We start from the raw sequence: 13,193 nt of genomic DNA, 5'->3' as shown, positions 1-13,193 counted from the left end.
TTGAACTTGCAACCTTCTAGTTACTAGTCCAACACTAACCACTAGGCTACACCCAGACCATCAGGCTGCTGAATAGTTACCAACTGCTCCCCATGTCCCCCAGACTTAATACCCCTGCGACCCTGTGCATCTGACTAATAAACTCACGTAATCTAATCTATTCAGTGACACACACAGAACACAAATGTGTAGAGTTTATACAAACATTAGCATCTTAGCTCTTATCGCAGGAATTTGAATGTGGGAAATCAACTTTCCAGTCAGTCTATTGTGTGTATTTGGACATTCATACTGCACTGTACAGCCTAAACCAGTGGTCACCAGCCTGGTCGATCTTCAAGGCATTCCTCGTCGATCACCAAACATTTCTGTAGAAAAGACAATGATAAAGGCTTGCCTTTTTGTATTTTTGTGTTGCACTGTTGGCGGTCAGTGCACTTGATTCAGAAGCCCTGCGCACCGGGTAGGCAAAGTGTTCCCATTATTTAACCATTTAATTTGTCTGAAAATACTAACTCTGGCTGCCTGGAGGACCGGGAGATCTGTGGCTAAATCGAGTGTATCTACTGCTTGCCTATCTGGATAGCTCAAATCATAGTGCCTACAACTTCCATGATCTTATGGCCACAGCAAGGTTTTATACTAGCCAACTTGAGATTTCATAACTTTTTAAACAATGACCAGAGGGAGACTGTAAAGAATAGAGCAAGAGCTGCTGTTTTTATGAGTGAGTTCGTGTTTAAGTATTTATTCAGCACTGGTTTTATTCAGCACTATTACAAAACATAAAATGCTCATCTCCCTACTTCCACTCGAGCTGCAGCTGCATTGACTGAGTAGCCAATTGTATCAATAGCCATGCGTTTTTATTATTATTAGCAGCTAGTCGTGTCCATTTTAAAATTGAAGAATATTTCACTTTCTTTGGTCATAGGAACAACATGAATTTGTACATGAGGCAGATGCAGAGCCAGAGCGACTCGAGTTTCGCCATGAGGCAAAACACGGTGTCCCCTCTCTCTGGTCAGTCTCACCTGAGGAAAGGAAGGAGAGAGCAGGGACCATGTCTCTCTCCCTCAGCTAAGATTTATGGTTCAACTGGGAACTCGGAAACAAACAAGGTCGAACCATGATGTCAGTAATCTTCAGGTCGGAAAGTCAGAGCTCAAGAAAAAGGCCAGAGTTCCCAACTTGGAATTCCGAGTTTGATGATGATCGGAGATCATTTTGTCCAGAGTTCCCCAGTTGTCTTGAACACTCAGAAGTCTGAGATTTCCCAGTTCCGAGTTCCCAGTTGTTTTGAATGCGGCATAATGCCATGTTCAAAACAACTGGGAACTTGGAAATCTTAGACTTCAGAGCGATCAAGACAACTGGGAACTCAGAGAAAAACAAGATCGAACTGGGAAAAATTGCTTTAAACAGTCATCCAAGACACAAATATTTGTGTAAACTCTACATAGTTGTGTTCTGTTGCTGTCACCTAGTTGGGTGATACCCCATTTCATGGGTGCACAATCTGTAACTTAGGCTGTACAGTCCAATATGAATGTTAAACAGGCATAATAGACTGTAAAGTGAGCTGATTTCCCACAGTTAATGTTCCCCAATAAGAGCTAAGATGCTAATACTTGTGTAAACTCTTAAACTCTTAACAGTTGTGTTCTGTGGGTGTCACCATTTCATAGGTGCACAATCCATAGGTTAGGCTGTACAGCTCAATATGAATGTCCAATACACACAATAGACTGACTGCAAAATCCTGCAATAAGAGCTAAGATTCTAATATATGTGTAAACTCAACATAGTTGTTTTCTGTGGGTGTCACTGAGTAGGCTGATACATCATTTCATAGGTGCACAAGTCATAGGTTAGGCTGTAATGTGTATATAAGTATGCCCCCAATGCAATTCTGAATTGAAATTATTTATATTATTTATATAACAACATTCCAACCTTTTTTGTTGCATTATCTAGACCAATTGTGTCATGTATTTTTTATCTGTTTGAATCCATTTCATTCAAGGTCTTTTAATTTGATGGCGAACAGCCGATTTCACTATTGTTTCTCACTCTAATGTTGTTCACGACACACACATCTCGGCCTCAGCTCAAAACACAAAAACTGATTGGCTCATCTCAAAGTTGGACCCTTGGGTGAAACAAAATCTGCCGTATTTAATCAGTTTAAGTGCATATTATTTTAATGACAAAGATTTGAAAGAGATAATACAATTGTTTTATAAAAGGAGACTTTTTAACTCAAGTAAGTTGGTTTCTTGCCCCCCCCTCCCCTCCATGCAAATGTGGCATGCAGTCAGCTCAATGTTACTAGCTAGTACTACTGCTAAGCCTCATCAATAATGTCTGCTCTGCACTTTCTGCAAATACTAAACAAATGAAGCGCTTGACCAAATTGAAACTAAAGCCTAATATTGAGCATACCATTGAAACCCTGTTTTAAAAAACAAACATATTTATAACCAATTTTAAGGTGAAATACATTGATTTGATGATGCACCATGGTCAGGTTAATTATCTATTTTTGTGAGTGGTATCATTCTCTGGGAAAGGTGGTGGTCAATATTTTCCATCTTTCATATGAGACCTCCAATTGAAAATCTGTTCTGACTCTTTTATGGACAGTTTTCCAGAGCATTGCTGGACTTAAAAGCCCTTGACACCCCTGATACCATATTTGCTTCAGTGTCCCTAGCTTGTTGGCTCCACTGCAACGCTTTCCTGTTCAAATAAAGGTGCATAAGAACATCTGCAATTGCAAGTGGGGTTCCCGAGTGACGCAACGGTCTAAAGTATTGCCTCTCAATGCTAGAGACGTCACTACAGACCCTTGTTAGATTCCAGGCTGTATCACAAATGGCCGTGATTGGGAGTTCCATAGAGCGGCACATACTTGGCCCAGCATCGTCTGGGTTAGAGTTTGGCTGGGGTAGGTCGTCATTGTAAATAAGAATTTGTTCTTAAGTGTCTTGCCTAGTTAAATAAAAAATAAAAAATTGCCATTGTAATATTCACTGCTGGGATAAAGCCTACAGCCTTGGTATATCCCACAAGCTCTAAGTATACTTAGTCATATAGTTAGTTGTTGATGAGCACTACTTACATTTTGTTTGTTTGATAGATTGCGCAAAGATCTTAATCCAATAATCTTTCATTAGTCAGAAGTGCAGCAGTTTTAACCAAATGCAATCATAGCTGGCAGGGCATGCAAACCATTACAGACTACAAAGGGAAGCACAGTCAAGAGCTTCCCAGTGACACGAGTCTCCAGGACAAGCTAAACTACTTCTATGCTCGCTTCGAGGCAAATAACACTGAAACATGCATGAGAGCACCAGCTGTACCGGAAGACTATGTGATCACGCTCTCCGCAGCCGATGTGAGCAAGACCTTTAGACAGGTCAACATTAACAAGGCCACAGGGCCAGATGGATTACCAGGACGTGTACTGCGCTGACCAACTAGCAAGTGTCTTCACTGACATTTTCAACCTCTCCCTGTCCGAGTCTGTAATATCAACATGTTTTAAGCAGACCACCATAGTGCCAGTGCCCAAGAACACAAAGTTAACCTGCCTAAATGACTACCGACCCGTAGCACTCACGTCTGTAGCCATTAAGTGCTTTGAAAGGCTGGTCATGGCTCACATCAACACCATCATCCCAGAAACCCTAAACCCACTCCAATTTGGAACACCTATGTGAGAATGCTATTCATTGTCTACAGCTCAGCGTTCAACACCATAGTACCCTCAAAGCTCATCAATAAGCTAAGGACCCTGGGACTATAAACACCTCCCTCTGCAACTGGATCCTGGACTTCCTGATGGGCCGTCGCCAAGTAGTAAGGGTAAGTAACAACACATCCGCCACGCTGATCCTCAACCAGGGTCCCCTCAGGGGTGTGCGTGCTCAGCCCCCTCCTGTACTCCCTGTTCACTCATGATTGCACAGCCAGGCATGTCTCCAACACCATCATTAAAGTTGACGATGACACAACGATGACAACAACGAGACAGCCTATAGGGAGGTCAGAGACCTGGCCGTGTGGCGCCAGGACAACAACCTCTCCCTCAGAGTGATCAAGACAAAGGAGATGATTGTGGATTACAGAAAAAAGAGGACCGAGCACACCCCCATTCTCATCAATAGGGCTGCATTTGAGCAGGTTGAGAGCTTCAAGTTCCTTGGTGTCCACATTAACAACAAACTAACATGGTCCAAGCACACTATGACAGTCGTGAAGAGGGCAAAACAAAACCGATTCCCCCCCAGGAGACTGATATGGTATGGGTCCTCAGATCCTCAAAATGTTCTACAGCTGCACCATCGAGAGCATGGTTGCATCACTGCCTGGTATGGCAACTGCTCTGCCGCAAGGCACTACAGAGGGTAGTGTGAATGGCTCAGTACATCACTGGGGCCAAGCTTCCTGCCATCCAGGACCTCTATACCAGGCGGTGTCAGAGGAAGGCCCTAAAAATGTTCAAAGACTCCGCCACCCTAGTCATAGACTGTTCTTGCTGCTACCACACGGCAAGCGGTACCGGAGTGCCAAGTCTAGGTCCAAGAGGCTTCTAAACAACTTCTACCCCAAGCCATAAGACTCCTGAAAATCTAGTCAAATGGCTACCCAGACTATTCACATTGTCCCCCCCCTCCCTTCTCCATACCACTGCCACTCTCTGTTGTCATCTATGCATAGCCACTTTAATTAACTCTACCTACATGTACATACTGCCTCAACTAACAGACTCTGTACCAGCACCCCCCTGTATATATATATATATTTTACCGCTCATCTTTAAATACTTGTTGCTTGTATCTGTTATTCTTATCCGTATTTCTTGAAACTGCACTGTAGGTTAGGGGCTCGTAAGTAAGCATTTCACTGTAAGGTCTACTACACCTGTTGTATTCGCCGCATGTGACTAATACAATTTGATTTGATTTGATTCGAGGTGAAATTGTGAACCAATGATAAATCTTTATGCAAAACTGGGGCTGTCGTTTGGGAGGTGCCTGCAACACGGATCCAATTACGAACTGTATTTTGCGTCAAAGGGTGGGGGCTCAAAGCTGTGCGTTTTAATACCACTATGAGTCTGCGTCCAGGACCACACGGAATTGAAATGGCGGAGACAACAGATAGAATGGAGGTAAGCGCAGCGGTGTGGTCGAATACACTTTAAACAACATATAATTTGTTTCTGTAGGTTAAAATGTAAGTATTTTCACTAAGCAAAAGTAACTATATGTCCAATGGCACCGTAGGCCGCGGAGCCTGCTAGTTCAGAGAACACACGCACTTCACTATCAAAGCATCCATTTTAGCCAGGCACCATATAACGTAGGCTCATTCATTTGTCGCCACGTTTGCTAGTACAGCAAACTCCTACTGTGTATACGCGGTTGTCATGTAATTATAGTTACTGAATTATGAATGCAATTGGGTAATTGATTAGTAATGACAGACATATATGTTGTGATCTAATTATTATCAAGCCATCGCTAGCTCGTGCTTCGGGGAGAGCCCGCATGTGTGCCAGGTGAAATGCTAGTTAGCATTACCAACAAGGCACATCTGGCACTGTGCCGGCATTTGATTTATGTAGTCGAAATTCCGTTTTAATCCATCAAGTGTCGATAACTAAATCAATTTAATAATTGTTAGACATTGGCGTAAGCTCTAAATTGTGCTACTTACGTTAACCTAACCGGCAGCCCGGGAGGATTTAGACGCCACTATTTTAGTTAGATAACTCTGTTCCTTGAATAAGGCATGGCACATTTTCATTAGGGGAGCTCGCAAGAAACGTTCTTATGTTCAGCGCGCACCATTCGGTTAACTAATGGTTTTCTACGTTTATTTCTAAGTTCACATCTGTCAGTGAAGGCCTAAATCACCATGTGCTTTCTCTCTCCCTTTGTGCTCGGAGAAAAGGAACGCTTCATGCACTACACTTAACTTGTGCTTAACTACATCTACGTGAATTTAACACCGCACTCCCGTACTCCCAAATGTAACTAAAAAGTTGGAAGTATTGTCCTATGAACATGAAATGTTAAGTTTTTAGCTACTTAAAGAAATGAACACACACTTCACATCTGTTCAAGAGTTATTTTATCAGCATGTTCTGCCTGGCTGTAAATGGTTTGGATGGAGAACCTTCATACATGTTCATTGTTGCCAGTCTGGTGCTGGTTGTGATTGTTATCTCTTTTGGTGAGATTTCTCAGGGGGAGAGCTCGGCCAAGCCAGCAGCAGAAGACATGACTTCTAAGGACTATTACTTTGACTCATACGCCCACTTCGGTATCCATGAGGTAGGTATATTTGGGAAAAAATGGTAGTTGTCATACATTTACAGTTGAAGTCAGCAGTTTACATACACCAAGGTTGGAGTCATTAACTCGTTTTTCAACCACTCCACAAATGTCTCGTTTAACCGCAAGTCGGTTAGGACATCTACTATGATGTGCATGACACAAGTCATTTTTCCAACAACTGTTAACAGACAGATTAATTTACTGTATCACAATTCCAGTGGGTCAGAAGTTTACATAAACTAAGTTGACTGCCTTTAAACAGCTTGGGAAATTCCAGAAAATGTCATGCTTTGGAAGTTTCTGATAGGCTAATTGACATAATTTGAGTCAATTGTAGGTGTACCTGTGGATGTTTCAAAGCCTACCTTCAAACTCCGTGCCACTTTCCTTGACATGAGAACAGCCAAGACTTCCAAGTCTAGTTCATCCTTGGGAGCAATTTCCAAACGCGTGAAGGTACCACGTTCATCTGTACAAACAATAGTACGCAAGTATAAACACCATGGAGCCACACAGCCATCATACCACTCAGGAAGGAGACAAGTTCTGTATCCTGGAGGTGAACGTACTTTGGTGCGGAAAGTACAAATCAATCACAAAACAAAAAAAGCACCTTGTGAAGATTCTGGAGGAAACGGGTACAAAAGTATCTATATCCACAGTAAAACCAGGCCTATGTTGACATAACCTGAAAGGTTGCTCAGCAAGGAAGAAGCCACTGCTCCAAAACTGCCATGAAAAAGCCAGACTACGGTTTGCAACTGCACATGGGGACAAAGATTGTACTTTTTGGAGAAATGTCCTCTGGTCTGATGAAACAAAAATAGAGCTTTTTGGCCATAATGACCATCGTTATGCTTTGAGGAAAAAGGGAGCCTTGCAAGCCGCGGAACAACATCCCAACCGTGAAGCACGGGGGTGGCGGCATCATGTGGGGGTGCTTTGCTGCAGGAGGGACTGGTGCACTTCACAAAATAGATGGCATCCTGGGGAAGGACATTTGTACATGTATTGAAGCAACATCTCAAGACATCAGTCAGGAAGTCATAGCTTGGTCGCAAATGGGTCTTCTAAATGGAAAATGACTCCAAGCATACTTCTAAAGTTGTGGCAAAATGGCGTAAGGACATGAAAGTCAAGGTATTGGAGTGGCCGTCACACAGCCCTGACCTCAATCCTATAGAACATTTGTGGGCAGAACTGAAAAAGCGTGTGCGAGCAAGGAGGCCTACAAACCTGACTCGGTTACACCAGCCGTGTCAGGAGGAATGGGCCAAAATTCACCCAACTTATTGTGGGAAGCTTGTGGAAGGCTACCTGACAAGTTTGACCCAAGTTAAACAATGTAAAAGCAATGCTACCAAATACTAATTAAGTGTGAACTTGTGCCCCACTGGGAATGTGATGAAAGAAACTAAAGCTGAAATAAATCACTCTCCCCTATTATTGACATTTCACATTCTTAAGATGAAGTGGTGATCCTAACTGACCTGAAACAGGGATTTTTTTAAACTAGAATTAAATGTCAGGAATTGTGAAACTGAGTTGAAATGTATTTGGCTAAGGTGTATGTAAACTGCCTACTTCAAATGTAAATGTTTATTTGGTGAGAATTGGTACCACAACCAAACTGGTTGAAATGTGGAGACTCCTGCCACACTGCATATCTGTACCAAAATACAATGGGGCTAATAATAGTCTTCGATGGGTAGTACATTTGTCAAATGTTCGGTCATGTATACATCCCAGTTGGCGTGACTCACCTCGGTAAGTGTTGCCTTAACTAATGTTCCTCATGTCGTGCTCTGTAGGAGATGCTGAAAGATGAGGTGCGCACCCTGACCTACCGGAACTCAATGTTCCACAACAAGCACCTGTTCAAGGACAAGGTGGTGTTGGACGTGGGCAGTGGGACTGGAATCCTCTGCATGTTTGCAGCCAAAGCTGGTGCCAAGAAGGTCATAGGTGTAAGTATCCCCACCTTGTTTGCATATGGAGAAGAGACTCATACACACACACACCTCATTTACTGCCATGCATTGTCAATAGTCTGTAGTACGTTTAGAACTTGTGATACAGCTTACCATTCTATATGCTATGTGTGACATGTCCCCATTGTCATACCATATTGTGTAAGGCACACCTGTTCTTAATCTAGCACAGATGGGACTGCTTTGCATCTAGCCCTGTTTTATTTGCTTAATCATAATGAACATAGAAAGCCCACGAATTCCAAGTGGACTTCAATTCCCTTGATTAAAGGATACCATGGTTCTGGTTAGTTGTCATTACTTGAGACACCCAAAGGCCTGCTGTCTAACCCTCGCTTCTGTGCTTTCAGATTGAGTGCAGCAGTATTTCTGACTATGCCGTGAAGATCGTCAAGGCCAACAAAATGGACCACAGTAAGTCAGTACTTTTCCCCTGCCACTTCAGTCTTCAGTCACACCTATCCTTCAATGCTTCAACCTGGCTTGAAACAATGTGGCTATTTAGTTGTAACTCCTTCTCCTTCAGTTGTGACCATCATCAAGGGGAAGGTGGAGGAGGTGGACCTTCCTGTAGAGGGAGTGGACATCATCATCTCCGAGTGGATGGGGTACTGCCTCTTCTACGAGTCCATGCTCAACACTGTCATCTATGCCAGGGACAAGTGGCTGGTGTGTTCCTGTCCGTATATTTAATTAGTACATGATGGAATAGACTTAAATGCTTGTTTGAATGTCTTAATTGCCATCTTTCCCTATACTGAAATTTTTGGGGACAAGTGTTAAACTGTTTGGCCATATACCAAGGCTTTTAGGAGATTCAGTTCCTGACTTGCTGTGGAATTGGCCATAAAGTAAAACTCATTCCAGTGGATCTCGCCAGCGCCATGCTGGGGTGACTTATTGGGAACATTTCAGCTTTTGCACTGGTGTAAACTCAAATGTTGTCCATACCATGGATAAGTGTTTGTCCTGTAACAATATTCAATCTGATCAAATTATGCAATTGTGAAGTGTTTTAGATCAGTGTTAGACTTTGTCTGGAGTTGGCTTCCCTCTTTTGGGGGCTCAACTCCCCTTGCAGACTGATGCATGCATACCACCAGTAGTCATTGTGCCATGATTCCACACAGCTGCAACAAAATGTCAGGCCTCTGAATAGCCTGCTAATCTGTCATTCCTAAGTGTATTAACCTGCCATGCTCTTTTTCCCTCTCCCTTTCTGTCTCCCAGAAACCAGAGGGCCTGATTTTCCCAGACAGGGCTACCCTGTATGTCACAGCCATTGAGGACAGGCAGTACAAGGACTATAAAATCCACTGTGAGAATTCCTCTAAATTTTGGGGTAATGTAGTTGGTGTGATTTGGCCAGCGTTGTACCCATGTTTTTGGTTGGAGAGGAGCTAGTCAGGGGACTTTGAGTGTCAGATTGGATTCTGTGGTCAGGACTGTCATGGCCCTTATTGAACAGATTCAGCTAACTCTCAAGGTGGAGTCTTGTCATTGGAGCCAAAAGCTACTTTTACTGACTGTCATCAACAATTTGGGAAATAACATTTACTTGTTCTGTGTTTGTATTAAGATCACTTTATTTGTCAATTACATGCAAGGTCCAACCAAAATGTAACTCCCTTTTAACCTAACCCCTCCGAAAGATACATGCACGTGTTTTGGAGAGTTGCAATGAGATGCCGCACTGGGTGCCTGGGGAGTTAAGTGCCTTGCGCAATGGTGTCTGATTTGATACCAGCAATCCTTACTGCTAGGCTACCTGCCACCCCTGTAATAGTTAGCCATAATGCTGATCTAGCTAGCTAACTAGTCTGGACTTTGAAGTGTGCATTTCTAGACCTAGCAAAGCTTTCCTTTTCCTTCAAAGAGCAATGCCTGGATGACAATTTAATAAAGTTACTTTCTAAACTCGCCCGTCTGCCCAGTTGTGGTGGTAACCCCCTATTTCTTCTCTGTAACAGGGTGGGAGAACGTGTACGGCTTCGATATGTCCTGCATCAAGGAGGTGGCCATCAAGGAGCCCCTAGTGGACGTGGTGGACCCCAAACAGCTGGTCAGCAGCGCCTGCCTCATCAAGGTGAGTCAATCACACTCAGCAGCCTCCCCAATATAGTTCTGTGACTTTGCATTGGCACCATATCTCCAGTTCTTCTCACCAGTTCAAACAGAGGATTTTGCCTTGTCATCTGAGTCTCCCCCCTCCCTACATTGTCCCCAGGAGGTGGACATCTACACGGTGAAGATCGACGACCTGTCCTTCACCTCGCCCTTCTGCCTGCAGGTGAAGAGGAACGATTACATTCACGCCCTCGTCACCTACTTCAACATCGAGTTCACTCGCTGTCACAAGAGGACGGGCTTCTCCACCAGTGAGTCTTTAGCCCCCCCGTAAACAGTCTGCAATACAATAATAGACTTGTTCACTGAATCCTCGTCAATTTAAGTCTATGGTAAGACTGCACACAAGTAGTCTTTAATAATTGAGAGAATACATTTGACTCTTAAGGGCTGTATTTTTTTTTTTCTGTTACGTGAAGTCATATTAGACCTGTTTCTCCTCTTCCCAGGTCCAGAGTCCCCCTACACCCACTGGAAGCAGACTGTATTCTACCTTGACGACTATCTGACTGTGAAGACTGGAGAGGAGATTTTCGGCAACATCAACATGAAGCCCAATGTCAAAAACAACGTAAGAGGAAAAACCTCCCAGTCTTAGTTTGTTGGGATACCTTTTTAGTCTCCAAGCCCACCCTTTTTTTTTTTTTTGCCTTCCGTTGGTTTGACGGTCATAAGGCTGTTTACGCTTTTCCTGGGTATAATTTTCCAAAACTAGAAATTATTAATCTTCTGTGGTTTTAAAGCTGGGAGTTTATCCAGTGCCCACTCTTTTAACCTGTTTCTGTATGTTTTGCTTGCAGAGGGACCTCGACTTCACAGTTGACATAGACTTCAAGGGTCAGCTCTGTGAGGTGTCCAAGACCTCAGAGTACAGAATGCGTTAGGTGCCCCCTTCTCCCACACCTTGTGTTTTGTGAAAGGGGGGGTGCTGAAGGAAGAGCAGCGGTCAGTGTGTGTCTGTATGATCACTTAATTCTCATCCTCCAAAACTAGTACTCTTAAGCAATATTTGAAATATTCTGTTTTGCTTTCTTGTAGCGTTTAATCAGATGTTCTGAGGTTTAAAACAACCAGTGGAAAGACATGGCGACTCATTGTGCAATAGTCACTGAAATGTTTTTTATTTTATTTGTTTTTTTACATGTGCTTATGTCTTTACGTTCAGCTCGATCTTAGCCTGTGCTTAAACTCGAAGCGTACACACACGCTGACCCCCTCACCTGCCTGTACATAGTGTTCAGTTATTTTGGCCTTTTTCTTTTTTTACAGTCCTGGATCTTGTTGACTTGGCAGAAACCCCCCCCATTTTCATAAGAAGTGCCTCCTGTGACTGGTTTCTGTCCCCCCGCCAGCCAATTAGATTGTCTATTGGGGGGATGCTAATCAGCCATTGGTGTATTTAAAAATTCAGATTGGGAGTAATTGGAGGAAATCCAATTACAATTGTAGCTGTGATATGACATGGGGCCTTCCTCAAGATGAGCTGAGTGGCCCCATGGATCATGTCTGATTGGGTAGGTCTGTGCTGATGATCTTGCACAAGACTGACCGTAAGTGGTTTGTTCTCATCCAGCAGGTGGGGGTGATGTAGTCTAACCATGAATCAGTTATAATTTCCCCGTCTTTCAGATTAGTCTTTGTTGAACCTGTTCTAGCAATCAGAATTCATAAGAACCCCCTACTAAGAAAAGCAAACAAGTTTGTTTTGATTAGAGGAGTTTAGCCCTGTGTACCTTAGAGCTAGACCTGGATGGCTGGTTTATTGGGACCACAGCAAAGCGTCCACTCTTCCCAGTGCAGGAGTAAACGAGATTCCTCTACCCTGTTGTCGTCATCGCCTGGATTCCGTAGCATTGGTTTAGCCGAACCCAGGGACCCTTGTTTGCCCTCTAGCGCAAAGTGCAGCACTTAAATCTGAAACGTGTGCCAATATAGCCAGGCCGTCAGCCAGAAGTGGCAGATGTCTACCTCTGAGATTGGTTATTTCCAGTTGGCTATGCAGGGTGGAGATGGGTCAGACCGGACTGTTTCATGTTATGTCTTTTTTGGCCTTGCTGCTTCATGCGGCTTGAGTGCGGACCCAACATACTTTTGAATTTTATCTTTTTTCTTTTTTTTTTAATAAAGTGAAATGGGAAAATATGTCTTTTTTTTAACATTTATTTTTTACTTCTGTTCAGAATATTTGTATTGGCTCATGTCTTTATGGCAATTGGAATAGAGTTGGCCCTGAAGAAACCATTCATAAATAGAGGACACATGGCCAGTGTTGCTTAAACCTGTCAGGATTTGTGTACTCCCTTATTAAACTACTTGGCTTATCAGAGTCCATTTGTCATCAACAGTGGGGACTGTTTGAAAATAAATCGGGTCAGGTTTGTGTTAATAACATGCAACAGTCTTTTAAGCAGTGGGTTTCTTGACAATCTGCTATACTAAACAAATGCAACAATTTTACTGGGTTACAGCTCATAGAAGGTAATCAGTCAATTGAAATAAATGTGTTAGGCCTTAATCTATGGATTTCACATGACTGGGCAGGGGTGCAGCAATGGGTGGGCCTGGGAGTGCACAAATCAACCCACTAGCCAATCGTTATGAGCCCCACACACACATTATTTACACTTAGCTCAAAGTATAAGTGTGCAAGCACTTAAACGGAGGCCTACAGATGTTCAGAAATTCAGCAAGATGTTGAGGCCTTAACTTTACTCTTTAAGGTACC

At 43.2% G+C, this 13,193-nt stretch overlaps 1 protein-coding gene across 4 annotated transcripts; it reads left to right on the top strand.

The window, feature by feature from the left end:
• The first annotated feature begins 5,073 nt into the window (after positions 1-5,073).
• On the top strand, positions 5,074-12,794 carry LOC115145225 (protein arginine N-methyltransferase 1-like). Of its 4 annotated transcripts, none has more exons than XM_029686631.2 (10): positions 5,074-5,179; positions 6,261-6,347; positions 8,162-8,317; positions 8,692-8,755; positions 8,868-9,010; positions 9,572-9,683; positions 10,312-10,427; positions 10,569-10,719; positions 10,918-11,039; positions 11,269-12,794. In XM_029686631.2, exons 1-10 carry the CDS (start codon positions 5,120-5,122, stop codon positions 11,350-11,352), a joined length of 1,095 nt encoding a protein of 364 aa, XP_029542491.1. In that variant the 5' UTR covers positions 5,074-5,119; the 3' UTR covers positions 11,353-12,794. The 4 variants fall into 4 exon arrangements, with proteins under 4 accessions (XP_029542491.1, XP_029542493.1, XP_029542492.1 ...); XM_029686633.2 differs by having other exon boundaries at positions 5,075-5,179; positions 9,572-9,659; XM_029686632.2 differs by having other exon boundaries at positions 5,076-5,179; positions 6,252-6,347; positions 9,572-9,659.
• The last annotated feature ends 399 nt before the right edge of the window (positions 12,795-13,193 follow it).

This window comes from Oncorhynchus nerka, linkage group LG17 (assembly GCF_034236695.1).
Source record: "Oncorhynchus nerka isolate Pitt River linkage group LG17, Oner_Uvic_2.0, whole genome shotgun sequence".
Lineage (NCBI taxonomy): Eukaryota > Metazoa > Chordata > Actinopteri > Salmoniformes > Salmonidae > Oncorhynchus > Oncorhynchus nerka.
The sequence above is the reverse complement of the archived record's forward strand: the minus strand, read 5'-3'. Positions and strand labels throughout refer to the sequence as shown.

Bases quoted from the DNA above. Each gene is read 5' to 3' on its own strand.
- LOC115145225 (XM_029686630.2), top strand. From the start codon at position 5,120: ATGAGTCTGCGTCCAGGACCACACGGAATTGAAATGGCGGAGACAACA. The intron at 8,756-8,867 runs GTAAGTCAGTAC...CTTCTCCTTCAG, and splicing joins GGCCAACAAAATGGACCACA to TTGTGACCATCATCAAGGGG. The intron at 9,684-10,311 runs GTAATGTAGTTG...TCTCTGTAACAG, and splicing joins GAATTCCTCTAAATTTTGGG to GGTGGGAGAACGTGTACGGC.